Below are 15,103 nucleotides of genomic sequence, written 5' to 3'. Positions count from 1 at the left end.
TGGCGAGTTCACTACTGTAGCAGGTAGGGCATTCCACGGCCTCACTACTCTTTGCGTAAAGAACCTACCTCTGACCTCTGTCCTATATCTATTACCCCTCAGTTTAAAGCTATGTCCCCTCGTGCCAGCCATATCCATCCGCGGGAGAAGGCTCTCACTGTCCACCCTATCCAACCCCCTGATCATTTTGTATGCCTCTATTAAGTCTCCTCTTAACCTTCTTCTCTCCAACGAAAACAACCTCAAGTCCATCAGCCTTTCCTCATAAGATTTTCCCTCCATACCAGGCAACATCCTGGTAAATCTCCTCTGCACCCGCTCCAAAGCCTCCACGTCCTTCCTATAATGCGGTGACCAGAACTGTACGCAATACTCCAAATGCGGCCGTACCAGAGTTCTGTACAGCTGCAACATGACCTCCCGACTCCGGAACTCAATCCCTCTACCAATAAAGGCCAACACTCCATAGGCCTTCTTCACAACCCTATCAACCTGGGTGGCAACTTTCAGGGATCTATGTACATGGACACCTAGATCCCTCTGCTCATCCATACTTTCAAGAACTTTACCATTAGCCAAATATTCCGCATTCCTGTTATTCCTTCCAAAGTGAATCACCTCACTCTTCTCTACATTAAACTCCATTTGCCACCTCTCAGCCCAGCTCTGCAGCTTATCTATATCCCTCTGTAACCTGCTACATCCTTCCACACTATCGACAACACCACCGACTTTAGTATCGTCTGCAAATTTACTCACCCACCCTTCTGCGCCTTCCTCTAGGTCATTGATAAAAATGACAAACAGCAACGGCCCCAGAACAGATCCTTGTGGTACTCCACTTGTGACTGTACTCCATTCTGAACATTTCCCATCAACCACCACCCTCTGTCTTCTTTCAGCTAGCCAATTTCTGATCCACATCTCTAAATCACCCTCAATCCCCAGCCTCCGTATTTTTTGCAATAGCCTAACGTGGGGAACCTTATCAAACGCTTTGCTGAAATCCATATACACCACATCAACTGCTCTACCCTCGTCTACCTGTTCAGTCACCTTCTCAAAGAACTCAATAAGGTTTGTGAGGCATGACCTACCCTTCACAAAGCCATGCTGACTATCCCTGATCATATTATTTCTATCTAGATGATTATAAATCTTGTCTCTTATAATCCCCTCCAAGACTTTACCCACTACAGACGTGAGGCTCACCGGTCTATAGTTGCCGGGGTTGTCTCTGCTCCCCTTTTTGAACAAAGGGACCACATTTGCTGTCCTCCAGTCCTCTGGCACTATTCCTGTAGCCAATGATGACATAAAAATCAAAGCCAAAGGTCCAGCAATCTCTTCCCTGGCCTCCCAGAGAATCCTAGGATAAATCCCATCAGGTCCCGGGGACTTATCTATTTTCAGCCTGTCCAGAATTGCCAACACCTCTTCCCTACGTACCTCAATGCCATCTATTCTATTAGCCTGGGGCTCCGCATTCTCCTCCACAACATTATCTTTTTCCTGAGTGAATACTGACGAAAAATATTCATTTAGTATCTCACCTATCTCTTCAGACTCCACACACAATTTCCCATCCCTGTCCTTGACTGGTCCTACTCTTTCCCTAGTCATTCGCTTATTCCTGACATACCTATAGAAAGCTTTTGGGTTTTCCTTGATCCTTCCTGCCAAATACTTCTCATGTCCCCTCCTTGCTCGTCTTAGCTCTCTCTTTAGATCCTTCCTCGCTACCTTGTAACTATCCATCGCCCCAACCGAAACTTCACACTTCATCTTCACATAGGCCTCCTTCTTCCTCTTAACAAGAGATACTTCCTTGGTAAACCACGGTTCCCTCGCTCGACGCCTTCCTCCCTGTCTGACCGGTACATACTTATCAAGAACACGCAGTAGCTGATCCTTGAACAAGCCCCACTTATCCAGTGTGCCCAACACTTGCAGCCTACTTCTCCACCTTATCCCCCCCAAGTCACATCTAATGGCATCATAATTGCCCTTCCCCCAGCTATAACTCTTGCCCTGCGGTGTATACTTATCCCTTTCCATCATTAACGTAAACGTCACCGAATTGTGGTCACTGTCCCCAAAGTGCTCTCCTACCTCCAAATCCAACACCTGGCCTGGTTCATTACCCAAAACCAAATCCAACGTGGCCTCGCCTCTTGTTGGCCTGTCAACATATTGTTTCAGGAAACCCTCCTGCACACACTGTACAAAAAACGACCCATCTATTGTACTCGAACTATATCTTTTCCAGTCAATATTTGGAAAGTTAAAGTCTCCCATAATAACTACCCTGTTACTTTTGCTCATATCCAGAATCATCTTCGCCATCCTTTCCTCTACATCCCTAGAACTATTAGGAGGCCTATAAAAAAAACTCCCAACAGGGTGACCTCTCCTTTCCTGTTTCTAACTTCAGCCCATACTACCTCGGAAGAAGAGTCCCCATCTAGCATCCTCTCCGCCACCGTAATACTGCTCTTGACTAGCAGCGCCACACCTCCCCCTCTTTTGCCTCCTTCTCTGAGCTTACTAAAACACCTAAACCCCGGAACCTGCAACATCCATTCCTGTCCCTGCTCTATCCATGTCTCCGAAATGGCCACAACATCGAAGTCCCAGGTACCAACCCATGCTGCCAGTTCCCCTACCTTGTTTCGTATACTCCTGGCATTGAAGTAGACACACTTCAAACCACCTACCTGAACACTGGCCCCCTCCTGCGACGTCAAATCTGTGCTCCTGACCTCTATACTCTCATTCTCCCTTACCCTAAAACTACAATCCAGGTTCCCATGCCCCTGCTGCATTAGTTTAAACCCCCCCAAAGAGCACTAACAAAACTCCCCCCCAGGATATTTGTGCCCCTCAGGTTCAGATGTAGACCATCCTGTCTGTAGAGGTCCCACCTTCCCCAGAAAGAGCCCCAGTTATCCAAAAATCTGAATCCCTCCCGCCTGCACCATCCCTGTAGCCACGTGTTTAAATGCTCTCTCTCCCTATTCCTCATCTCACTATCACGTGGCACGGGCAACAACCCAGAGATAACAACTCTGTTTGTTCTAGTTCTGAGCTTCCATCCTAGCTCCCTGAAAGCCTGCCTGACATCCTTGTCCCCTTTCCTACCTATGTCGTTAGTGCCAATGTGGACCACGACTTGGGGCTGCTCCCCCTCCCCCCTAAGGACCCGGAAAACACGATCCGAGACATCACGTACCCTTGCACCTGGGAGGCAACATACCAAACGTGAGTCTCTCACGCTCCCACAAAATCTCCTATCTGTGCCCCTGACTATAGAGTCCCCAATTACTAATGCTCTGCTCCTCTCCCCCCTTCCCTTCTGAGCAACAGGGACAGACTCTGTGCCAGAGGCCCGTACCCCATGGCTTACCCCTGGTAAGTCGTCCCCCCCCACAAGTATCCAAAGCGGTATACTTGTTTCTCAGGGGAACGACCGCAGGGGATCCCTGCACTGACTGCTTTTTCCCAGTCCCTCTTACAGTTACCCACCTATCTCCAATCTTTGGTGTAACTAATTCCCTGAAGCTGCTACCTATGACCCCTTCTGCCTCCCGAATGATCCGAAGTTCTTCCAACTCCAGCTCCAGTTCCCTAACTCGGTCTTGGAGGAGCTGGAGATGGCAGCACTTCCTGCAGGTAAAATCAGCAGGGACACTAACTGCATCCCTCACCTCAAACATCCTGCAGGAGGAACATTGCACTCCCTTCCCTGCCATTCCTCTAACTTTCTACCAAGATCTGGCTAACAACTAAATTAAATTTTTATAAAAAATAATAATAATATAATAAAATATGGTACTTACCTCAGACCAATGGGTTTTATTATTAGGTTAGAGGAGGAGGGTGGGTGGGAGACACTACACGTGTAGTGTCTCGGGTTTCCTCTCCACCAGAATTTATTGGTGAGGGTCTTCCCAGACGTCCGCGGGTCGACTTCCTGTTCCCGCCTAAAAAACTAATTTAAAAAAAAAAAAGAAAAATTCTCAGCTCCTGCTGAAATTGACTAACCAGCCAGCTCCACTCCCGCCGAAATCGACTGGCCTGCCCCTGCAAAGACAAGTGCTTTTAAAGGTTGACTTACCTCCCAGCAACCTCCTTCCGCAATGCTCCCGCTGAAACTGACTCACCAGCTGTTCTCCCGCCGAAATCGACTGGCCTGCCCCTTGCCTGAAGCCTGCAGACAAAGGTTTAGGAATTTAAGGAAAGAATTTGGTCAAACATACATGGGGTTTAATAGGCTCAAACAGAGTAATTTTGATAGGTGGATAAGGGCTTTGAAAATAGACCAAACGTATGAAGTTCTCAGAGAAATTATGCTTTTGGAGGAGTTAAAAAATTCGATTCCTGATGTAGTGTGTACTCATGTGGAAGAGCAGAGGGTTAAAACTGCTAGATTAGCATAAGAAATGGCAGATGATTATGAATTAGTTCATAAATCAAAGCTTGGTTTCCGACATCAGTTTCAGCCTGTGAGGGATAGAAACTGGGGACATGAGAAATACTCAAGTGGTAAAGGCAAAGGTGATCTGATGTGAGATAATAAGGAGAGTGTACCTCAGATTAAAAAAGAAATCCAGGAGGGTGGAAGAGAAATTAAAAGTTTCAAATGTTTTCACTGCAATAAACTAGGCCATGTAAAGTCCCATGTAAAGTTGAATAAAAGCACTGGGAAGGCTGATCTGGTAAAACAGGATAAGACCGTGGGGTTTGTTAAAGTGGTAAAGGAAAGCCCAAGTGAAGCGAAGGAGGTGCAAAAGATTGTACAGCCTTATCAAGAGGTGATTGATAAGAAGGTGCCAAATCGCTAAAAAGAATTTGCTTGTATGGGTAAAGTTTACTCGTGTGTATCAGGAGGAGCAGGTAAAGAAGTCACAATTTTAAGAGATATTGAGCTAGTCAATCTTTAATGGTAAGAGATGAGGAGTTATGCAGTTTGGGAAGAATATTGCCAGAAAAGTGGTAATATGTGGAATTCCGGGTGAGAGGAGTAGTGTTCCATTATATAAGGTAAGGTTGGAAAGTCTAGCAAAGAGTGGTGAAGTCGTAATAGGAGTAATAGAGAAACTATCTTGTCCAGGTAATGATATAGCTGGATTGCAGGTGGGAGTGATGCCTACTGTGGTTGATAATACAGTGGAAAATTAGACAACTGAATGTTGAAGGACGAATATCCTGGGATTTTACCGCAATGTGTAGTAACAAGGTCGCAAAGTCTCAGGTTAAGACAAGAGGAGAAATCAAAGAGCGAAGATGAAGTTGAAGTGCAATTATCGGAAACAATTTTTTATCAGATGGTTGAAAAATAACAAGAACAGTTGGAGGATGAGGCCGATATTTTTAGTTCAGGAAAATTGGCGGAGTTATAACAGAAAGATGTAGAAATAAACCGGATGTATCAGAAAGCATACACAGAAGAGGAATCTGCGTGTATACCAGAGTGTTATTACCGTAAAAGTCATGCCTTGATGAGAAAATGGAGACCTTTACATATGCAGGCGGATGAAAAGTGGGCAGATGTTCATCAAGTAGTATTGCCGGTAGGAAATAGAAAGGAGGGTGTTGCGAGTTGCACATGAGGTACTAGTGGGAGGTCATTTGGGAATAAGGAAACCTCGAGCTAAAATCCAGAAACATTTTTATTGGCCTGGACTACATAAAGATGTAGTTAAATTTTGTCAATCATGTCACACATGTCAAGTGATAGGGAAACCTCAAGCAGTGATAAAACCAGCACCCTCAATACCCATTCCAGCATTTGAGGAACTTTTACAAGGGTCCTAATTGATTGTGTAGGACCGCTTCCTAAAACAAAAAGTAGGAATCAATATCTTTTGACTATAATGGATGTGTCTACTCGGTTTCCAGAGGCCATTCCAGTACGTAATATTACAGCTAAAAAGATTGTGGAGGAGTTACTTAAATACTTTACTAGATATGGACTACCCACCGAAATACAATCGGATCAAGGATCAAATTTTACCTCAAGATTATTCAAAGAAGTTATTCAAAGAAGCTTAGGAATAAAACAATTTAAATCAACTGCGTACCATCCAGAATCGCAGGGAACGTTAGAAAGGTGGCATCAGACATTAAAGACAATGTTGAGAGCTTATTGTCACGATTATCCAGAGGATTGGGATAAGGAATTCCATTCGTACTGTTTGCAATTAGGGATGCACCTAATGAGTCAACCAAATTCAGTCCTTTTGAACTAATTTTTGGTCATGCGCTAAGAGGACCACTTAAATTGATTAAGGAAAAATGAGTGAGAAATCGGAAATTACATTATTAGATTACGTGTCAAATTTTAGGGAACGATTAAATAGAGCAGGTGAATTGGCTAGACAACATTTAAAAGTTGCACAAAATGTGATGAAACGGGTAGCGGGCAAGAAATCCAAAGTTTGTAGTTTTGCCTGTGGAGATAAAGTTTTAGTATTGTTACCAGTGGTAGGTGAACCTTTAAAAGCTAGGTTTTGTGGATATTATCAGATTGAAATGAAATTAAGTGGGGTGAATTATGTGGTAAAAACGCCGGATAGAAGGAAAACTCGCCGAGTGTGTCATGTGAATATGCTTAAAGGTACTTTGATAGGGAAGGAGAGAAAAAGGAGGAGGTTTTAATGATTCTAACTCAAAGTGATGAACCAAATCCAGATGACTGTGAATTTGACATACCTCAAATTAAATTGGAAAACAAGGATGTTCTTAAAAATTGGGATAAATTGTTGAGTTACCTTCCAGAGGAAAAATGGACTGACCTGAAAGAGTTATTGATATCACGTGGGCAGGTTTGTAGAGATAAATTGGGAAGTACTAAAATAGCTATACGTGATGTATATGTGGGAAATGCTGTTCCAATCAAACAACATCCATACAGATTTAACCCTTTAAAATTGGCACCGGTTAACAAAGAGATTGAGAGTATGCTTAAAAATGGCATAATTGAAGTGGGTTGCAGCCAATGGAGCTCACCCATAGTGATGGTCCCTAAACCAGACGGTACCAAACGGTTGTGTGTGGACTATAGAAAGGTTAATGCAGTTACAAGAACGGACTCTTATCCTATCCCACGTTTGGATGATTGCATTGAGAAAGTGGGGCAATCAGCTTTTATTTCCAAATTGGATGTACTTAAAGGTTACTGGCAGGTACCTTTATCCGAAAGGGCAAAGGAGATTTCAGCTTTTCTGACTCCAGATGGTATATACCAATTCAAAGTTATGCCATTTGGCATGAAAAACACCCCAGCCACATTTCAATGGTTAACTAACAAAGTAGTTTCAGGATTACCCAATTGTGCGGTATACATCGACGATCTGGTAATTTTCAGCAGACATGGAAAGAACATTTAAAACATTTGATGGAGTTATTCGATCGACTTCAGGAGGTGGGTTTGGTGATAAACCTAGCCAAAAGTGAATTTGTAAAAGCCCAAGTCACTTTCCTTGAGGAATTTCCGATATCCTCAATACGAAGGGACATAATGTGATATCTTGGCATGAGTGGATTTGATTGAACATTTGTGGAAAAGTTTCATAGTGTGGTTGCTCCACTGATGGACTTGCTGCAGAAACGTCGAAAATTTCAGTGGACAGCGGACTTTGAACAGGCATTTTACTGCCTTAAAGCTGTGATAACCAATGCTTATATGTTGGCGAATTACAAGGGACTCTGTGATCAGATTGAACGAAAGTATCTAACTTTGAAGAGAACTGCCGAGGCATAGAGAAATGGACGGATCATGCAAGGATCATCTTGTTCAAAGAGACTGTCAATCGAGAAGGATTCCAGTTGGCGGAAGAAGAACAAAAAAAAGGACTATTATTATACCTGTTTGTGTGTTGTTTTTTTAAACAAAAAAGTAGATTTACGGTGTGCATTTCTTAAAGGATGGTGAAAAGGTGAAAAATGAAACCATCTTGAAGTTGATGGTTTATTTTTTTTTCTTGGGGGGAGGTATCATGTGAGAGTACCTTTAAGAAATGGGTGTTTATAAATGGGTGTGTATGTAAGTATCTGTAATGAGAGTACCTTTAAGAAATGGGTGTTTATTACTGCAGTGATGTCAGAGAGTGGGTGGAGCTGGGCTGTCTGTCAGCTTTTTACTTTTGTTTTCGGCTGTTTGCTGCAGGGTGGGTTTTAGTTTTGTTTTCCGAGCTGGATAGCTGCAGTCACAGCCAGAAGGGATATTAGTCTCTCTGTAACCTAAAGAATGTAAATCAATCCTTTGGTGATTTAAAACTAATAACTGCTCTCAGTAGTGACTTTAACCTGATGTGCTTTTGTTTTAAAGTTTTAAAAAAAGTCTTCTGGATGTTAAAAGGAAAGCTAAAAGAATTACTTAGTGTTGTATTCTTTGGGGGTTGTATTTGAATTGATGGTTGCTAAGATGTTTACTGTATGTTTTAAAAAGGTTAACTTGAGTTCCTAGAATAAACATTGTTTTGCTTTAAAAAATACTTTTCCATTTCTGCTGTACCACACCTGTAGAGTGGGCCGTGTGCTCCCCATACCACAATCTATTAAAGGTTGTGGGTCAGGTGAACTCCTTGATACACTTTGGGGTTCTCTAAACCCTGGCCCATAACAATGTGGCCACAATGACTCCCGGTGATAATGAGTTCCACATTATTACATTCATGATGGACAGCATGCCCACCAGTATATGTAATGCAGAGAAGCCCTTATGGTTTTGGAGTTTAAATTGGAACACCTGCATGTAATTGATCTCTGCTGTTAAAGGCTATGGTCAATGGAAATGTGTGCCATCCCATAGAGAAAACTCCTACTACAGCATGATAACTTATTACTTGGTGTCTGCGGATTTGTTCCTTAGCCTAAAGTTTTCTGTGGGTCTACGTCTGTGAATGAAATTTGCATTTTTAATTTGGCATATTGTATATACTCAAGTAATGGTCAGTCTCATGTAAATGTTACCCCCTGACTTTTAGTCAAAAAGTCCAAACTCTTTGTACTTGACACCTGCTCGCTACTGAAGTCAAACTTGCCTTGGTGAAAGCCTCATCATTGATGGAATCATAGAACAATGCATCATTGATGGTGGCTGTTTGTCTGCACATGTCAACGCTTGATGTCAAGCCTACTACCTAACTGCGCCACACTGTGTTTCCGTCAATCCCGCCCTCTAATATTTCATAGAATTTACAGTGCAGAAGGAGGTCATTCGGCCCATCGAGTCTGCACCGGCTCTTGGAAAGAGCACCCCACTTAAGCCCACACTTCCAACCTATCCCTGTAACCCAGCAACCCAGAACCTTTTTGGACACTAAGGGCAATTCAGCATAGCCGATCCACCTAACCTGCACACCTTTGGACTGTGGGAGGAAACCGGAGCTTCCGGAGGGAACCCACGCGCACACGGGGAGAACGTGCAGACTCCGCACAGACAGTGCCCCAAGCCGGGAATCAAACCTAGGACCGTGGAGCTGTGAAGTAACTGTGCGATGGCCTCAAGAGGAAATCTGCAATACATTACCTGCTCCACTTTAAAGTGGTTGAGATTGCAGAGCAGACATATAGTTGTGCAGGAGCTATTAAGCTATTTGAGAAGAACGTTGAATATTGGAGGAAGCTCTCTACTCCGCTTAAGCAGATGCACAAAGATAAATGAGCAGAGGAAAGCCAAGAATGTGGCCACAGTTGGACAATGAAGTTTGAAAAATACGTTTGAAAATCGCCTGAATGTATTCCAGTTTCTCACGGATCTGCCTGAATTTTCGCCCTGAAACGAGCAAGAAAAAATTAGGCTTTGCAGATTCCAAAGCCAGCTGTGGATGGTGCACCATGTTTACGAAGAGAAGCAATTTTGTACTGCAATGATTTCATAGCGTCTCCCAGGAAGACTTGATGACATACTTATCACATTGCAGTGGTTTATAATCAAACATCAACAAAAGAACGGATACATATTGGCCTGTCTTGGGAGAATCCAATTTTTTTGAATTTTTAAAAATTCTCCTCCTTTTTCACATTTTCTCCCACATTTACATCCATCAACAATAAACAATAATCAGCAAGATATGTCAGTCCCCATAATAACAACGATCCCATCTACCCACCAAACCCCGAACCTCAACCCGCATGTTTACATAAACAAATGACAAAAAGGAATCGGGGATTACCCGTAGTCACCCTTAATCTTGCACAGCTCCACCCCCCACCCCCCCCACCCCAGGTCTCCAGCTCCTCCCGTCCACTGCCTCTTGTAAAACTCCTCCTCCCAACCTCGGTTCCTTCCCCCCAACTTTCCACCCCGGCTAGACCACTCGGACCCTGTTCTGCCAGGCTCCGATGGCCGCAGCCCCTGCCCCCATTCACTGGCCGGCGTGGAGGCCCCCGCCCGGGTCCCTTTCCCACTTGCCCAGCCCTAGGAAAGCCCAAAGATCCCCTTTTAGCACACAAACCCCGCATATCCACCTACACCCCAAAGAACTCTCATTTCGAGTGAAAGTCCCGTCCCTTCCCTTGTCCAAATATATACCACATTGGCTCCATTAATCTCTACACCCGCGCGCAGTGATACAAAAAAGAAGAAAATACAGTCATGAGGTTACATCGGCACATGGCCATTCCTCAATTTGTCAGTTCTGCCACAGTCCTTCTGCTTTCGCAAACTCCTCCGCTGCTTCCGCTGTTCCAAAATAAAAGTCCCTGAGCTTGTAAGTCACCCTCAGCTTCGCTAGATATACAATGTCGCACCGCACTTTGCTAATGTACAGTGCCCTCTTCACCCGGCCTCCTTGCCAGCTCCACTGTAAAGTCCTGGTATACACGTATACCAGCTCCAGCCCACTGCACCACCCGCTTCTGCTTGGCCCAGCTCAGGACCTTCTCCTTCACCCTGTACCTACGGAAGCACAGAGTCACTGCCCTTGGCGGCTCACTCGCCTTTGGTACAGGCCACCACGACCGATGAGCCCGATCCAGTTCATATCGGGAGGGATCCTCCCCCTCCCCCAATAGTTTTGCCAGCATCGCGGCAAAGTACTCAGTCGGCTTCGGTCCTTCAACTCCTTCGGGCAGCCCCACAATCCTCAAATTCTGTCGCCTGGACCTGTTTTCCAGGTCTTCCATTTTTCCTCGCAGATCCTTGTTAGTATCCATCACCTTCCGCATCTCTTTCCCCATCGAGGCAAATTGATCACCGTGCTGCAATAACGTCTCCTCCACTTCCTTCAGCGCCTCCCCTTGCTCTCGCACCTCCGCCACTGCACTCGCCACCTCCGTCCTCACCGGGGAAACCGCCTCCGCCACCAGCACACTCAAAACCTCCCTCATCTCCTTCCTCACTGTCTCCATGCATTTCGCAATCTGCGCCAACTGCTTTTCAAATTCCGCAGCCATCACCTTGGTTATTTCTTCAGCCGTAAGCAGTGCGGCCTTCCCTGGTGCTCCAGCCTCCATTTTTCCTGGTGACCCCGCGGTGACCTTTCCACTCCCCGACGGACCTCCAGCTGTTTTTTTTCCGTCCGTTTTCTTGCTCACCCTCGACATTTTTCTTTGTTCTTTTTTTCCTCCTGTGTCTTCACTGTGCCTCCTCCGTGCCTTCTCCCTGCTTCTGCCGCCTCCGCGGACCCTGGGACCGGGCTTAAAGCCCCGAAAATGCCGTTGCCGAAGCGGAGCCCTCCATTGTGCGGCCGCCTCCCGCCCGCCGTCACCGGAAGTCCCTCTTGGGAGCATTTATGAGACACCTATGAACTTTGACATGCCAGTCAGTTAAATGGTGAAAAAAGTTGGAGACAAAACCAGTGCTTGTGAAGACAACTGGCCATTGAAATAGCTGAATGAAATTGTATAAATTTGTAAAAGTGGCTTTTGTTTTTGATGAATTTAGGGTGCAAAAAGTGATGCCTGTTTCCATGAAAGTTATTATTTATTTATTTTATAAATCAATAAGAAAAATACTTTTTGACTCCTTTAGCACTACTTATGGGGTGGGGGGGGCACTTTTTGACTCCTTTAGCACTACTTATGGGGTGGGGAGGGGGGCAGGGTTGGTGGCAACTGTCCCTGACCTGGCAACTCTCCGTCAGTTTTAGGAGGAGACAATGTTGGATTCCTATAGTGCAGGGCGAAACGTTAGGCCACCCAAGGCTGCACCAGCCCTCTGAAGAAGCACTTACCTCAGCCCACTCCCCACCCTAACCCCGTAATCCCATAACCCCACCTAACCTACCTATCCTTGGACACTATGGGCAATTTAGCATGGCCAATCCACCTAATCTGCACATCATTATACTGTGGGAGGAAACCGGAGCACGCAGAGGAAACCCACACAGACACGAGGAGAAAATGCAAACTCCAAACAGACAGTCACCAAGGCCAGAATTGAACCTGGGTCTCTGGCACTGTGAGATGTAAGAGTCAGTGAGATGGTGGGCGAGGACTGATTTCAACCCCTCAGATTGCTCATGTAAAAGTCGACCCTATACATTTTGGCTAAACATTTAGCCTTAGACACTATATTTTTACATGATTACTTTATGCAGTAATTCGTAGTCTTGACTAGTTTGTAAATTATTTCACTGTACAGATTTTAAGTTTTGATAGGAAATGTATTACTGAAATGTAAGCTGAATTGATGACCTGAATTTTGGGCTAATAATGATGGCGAAAAGTTACACCTTGTTGAATGAGGTGTAACTGGCTTTTTAAGTTGTCTCTCTGATCCTGAGAATTATTTGTTAAATGTTGGATTTCTCCATTATGGTAAGAATCTCCACACTTCAATATTTCTTTTTGAAGTTGTGCTTTTTAAGCTTCAATTTCAATCAGTGGCGGGTATAGTTACTTTGCTGCTGACTGCAAAATCCAGTCCGTTGAATTTTTGTCATCTAATCAGTGCAGTGAAGTTGTAGATACTAAATGTTATCATTGTTGGATTTTATTCTTGTTCCGACTTCATACTAAAATGAAAATCCTCTGTTTAGTGAACCTGTTTCAGACTGCCTAAGAGATGTGGATCTCATACCACCATTTAACCGTATGTTACTTGAAGTTACTTTTGGAAAGCTTTATGCCTGGGCTATTCAGAACATTCGTACTATGCTGTTGGATGCACAAGGCAGATTTGATGATCTAGGTAAGAAAGTGTTCTTCCTGAATAATGCAATGAACTTGTGAACTGCAACTTTTAGTAGTATGGGCTATTAATAGTTGCTTGGTAAGAGCAATGCTATTATTCACAAAATCACAGAGTTTTTACTTCACGGAGGAGACTATTTGGCTTGTGATGTCTGTGCCGGCTCTCCAAATAAGCAATTCGCCTAGTATCAGAAATTTCTGGCAGGGGTTGAGCATTGAGGTTTGTTTGGTGAAAGTTAGGAACACGCTGGTTAGTTGTAGCACTTAGTTTTTGGAAATGAACATTTTGAGACAGACATACGTTTATGTTTAGCTGATGGGGATACCTTGTTGTTTGAAATTTTAAATTCCCAGTGGAGTAGTTCAGAATGGTAACTACAAAGAAAATTGCCTAAAATCCGAGCTTGATTATTTTTGAGAGCTTCAGCAATAAAGCTCTGCTCAGGAATATTCCTCTTTGCATGATTCTAATATTTACATGTTTATATATTTATAAATTTATTACAGATTGAAAGGGGAGGAAATTTGATCGTTCACTAACATCAGGCAATTTATTGGTGTTTTATCAATGCTCCTGCACTTGCCTGCTGTTAAATAGATTATGTGTGTCCAGCACACTATGGGAGTTGATCTCTGCAATGTGGAGTAGTACACTATTCTTTCTAATATTTCCTCCACCGACAAGAATGAAACCTAGAGTATGAATGGCTTATATCGTCCATACAACACATACCATTATTGTTTTTTACGCAGGATATACTGCTAATAAAATTAGTCATGTTCTTTCCCAAAGTGAATACATTTGTTAAGGAGTTTAATGCTAGATAGCAAAGAAAAATATACAAACTGCAGATACGAACAATGGTGAAATGAATCCTTTTAAAATCTGATTCTGATGAAGAGGTGCATTTATTACATTCCAAATATTATTGTAAAGAACAGCTTTATAAAAGCAAATGTGTTAGCCAAGACTTGGTACAGAGAAACTATGACCACCTATTTCTATTGTGACCTGGTATATTTATTTTCAGATATGCACATTTTGACATTAGTAACCTGTGTGACACAATTTATTCTTGCATAACTGGTAGACATACACAGCGGATGTTGCTAACCCCAGTTTTTAACATTCTGGAATGAGTAATCATTCTAATAAAATATTCTCCATAACTATTTATTTTCAGACTAGCAAACATGTTTGAAATTATTCAGCGTATTGGAAGTTAATAAAATTTGGATGCAAGAAGGGCACTCAAGATGCAATTAAATGTTTTATATTTATATGTTTGATATCTGTCTTCTGGAGTTGCATTCAGTGATTCAAGGCCAAGTTGTCTTTGGGTAATGTGAGTCAAGAATAATTGGGCCAGGAGACAGATATAATTGCCCCCGCTTCTAACCATTTTTTTGTACATTCAAGGTTACTATATCTATATCGCTAATGGAAAATGTCTTTGCAAACTTGTCATAATGTATTCTAATTGCACCCTCCTGGCATTAAATGTGTGGTAGTGCATAGCGAGAGGATGTGATGGCACATGACAAGTTAATGCAGACTGTTTCCATTATAATTGTAGATACAGGAATTTATAATTCAAGAAAACTTTGGAAAGAACAAAGAAAAGTACAGCACAGGTACAGGCCCTTCGGCCCTCCAAGCCTACACTGACCATGCTGTCTGTCTAACCTAAAATCGTCTACACTTCTGGGGTCCGTATCCCTCTATTCCCATCCTATTTGTTTCCACCACTTCTGGCAGCCACAAACTACCCTCTGTGTAAAAAAAAAAAAAAAAAACTTCCTCTAAACCTTTCCCCTTGCACCTTAAACCTATGTCCCCTAGTAATTGACTCTTCCACCTGGGAAAAAGCTTCTGACTATCCACTCTGTCCATGCCCCTCATACTTTTGTAGACTTCCATCAGGTCGCCCCTTAACCTCCATCGTTCCAGTGAGAATAA

General features: G+C 43.5%; 1 protein-coding gene across 13 annotated transcripts in view; it reads left to right on the top strand.

The window, feature by feature from the left end:
* Positions 1-15,103, top strand: part of herc2 (HECT and RLD domain containing E3 ubiquitin protein ligase 2) — a 344,572-nt gene that overhangs the window by 147,130 nt on the left and 182,339 nt on the right. For all 13 annotated transcript variants that reach the window (XM_072477237.1, XM_072477227.1, XM_072477236.1 and 10 more), the window contains exon 33: positions 12,990-13,141. In XM_072477237.1, coding sequence (XP_072333338.1) covers positions 12,990-13,141 — 152 coding nt within the window. The remainder of the gene's footprint in view (positions 1-12,989; positions 13,142-15,103) is intronic.

This window comes from Scyliorhinus torazame, chromosome 15, assembly GCF_047496885.1.
Source record: "Scyliorhinus torazame isolate Kashiwa2021f chromosome 15, sScyTor2.1, whole genome shotgun sequence".
Classification (NCBI taxonomy): Eukaryota; Metazoa; Chordata; class Chondrichthyes; order Carcharhiniformes; family Scyliorhinidae; genus Scyliorhinus; species Scyliorhinus torazame.
This window is presented reverse-complemented; position numbering and strand designations above follow the sequence as displayed.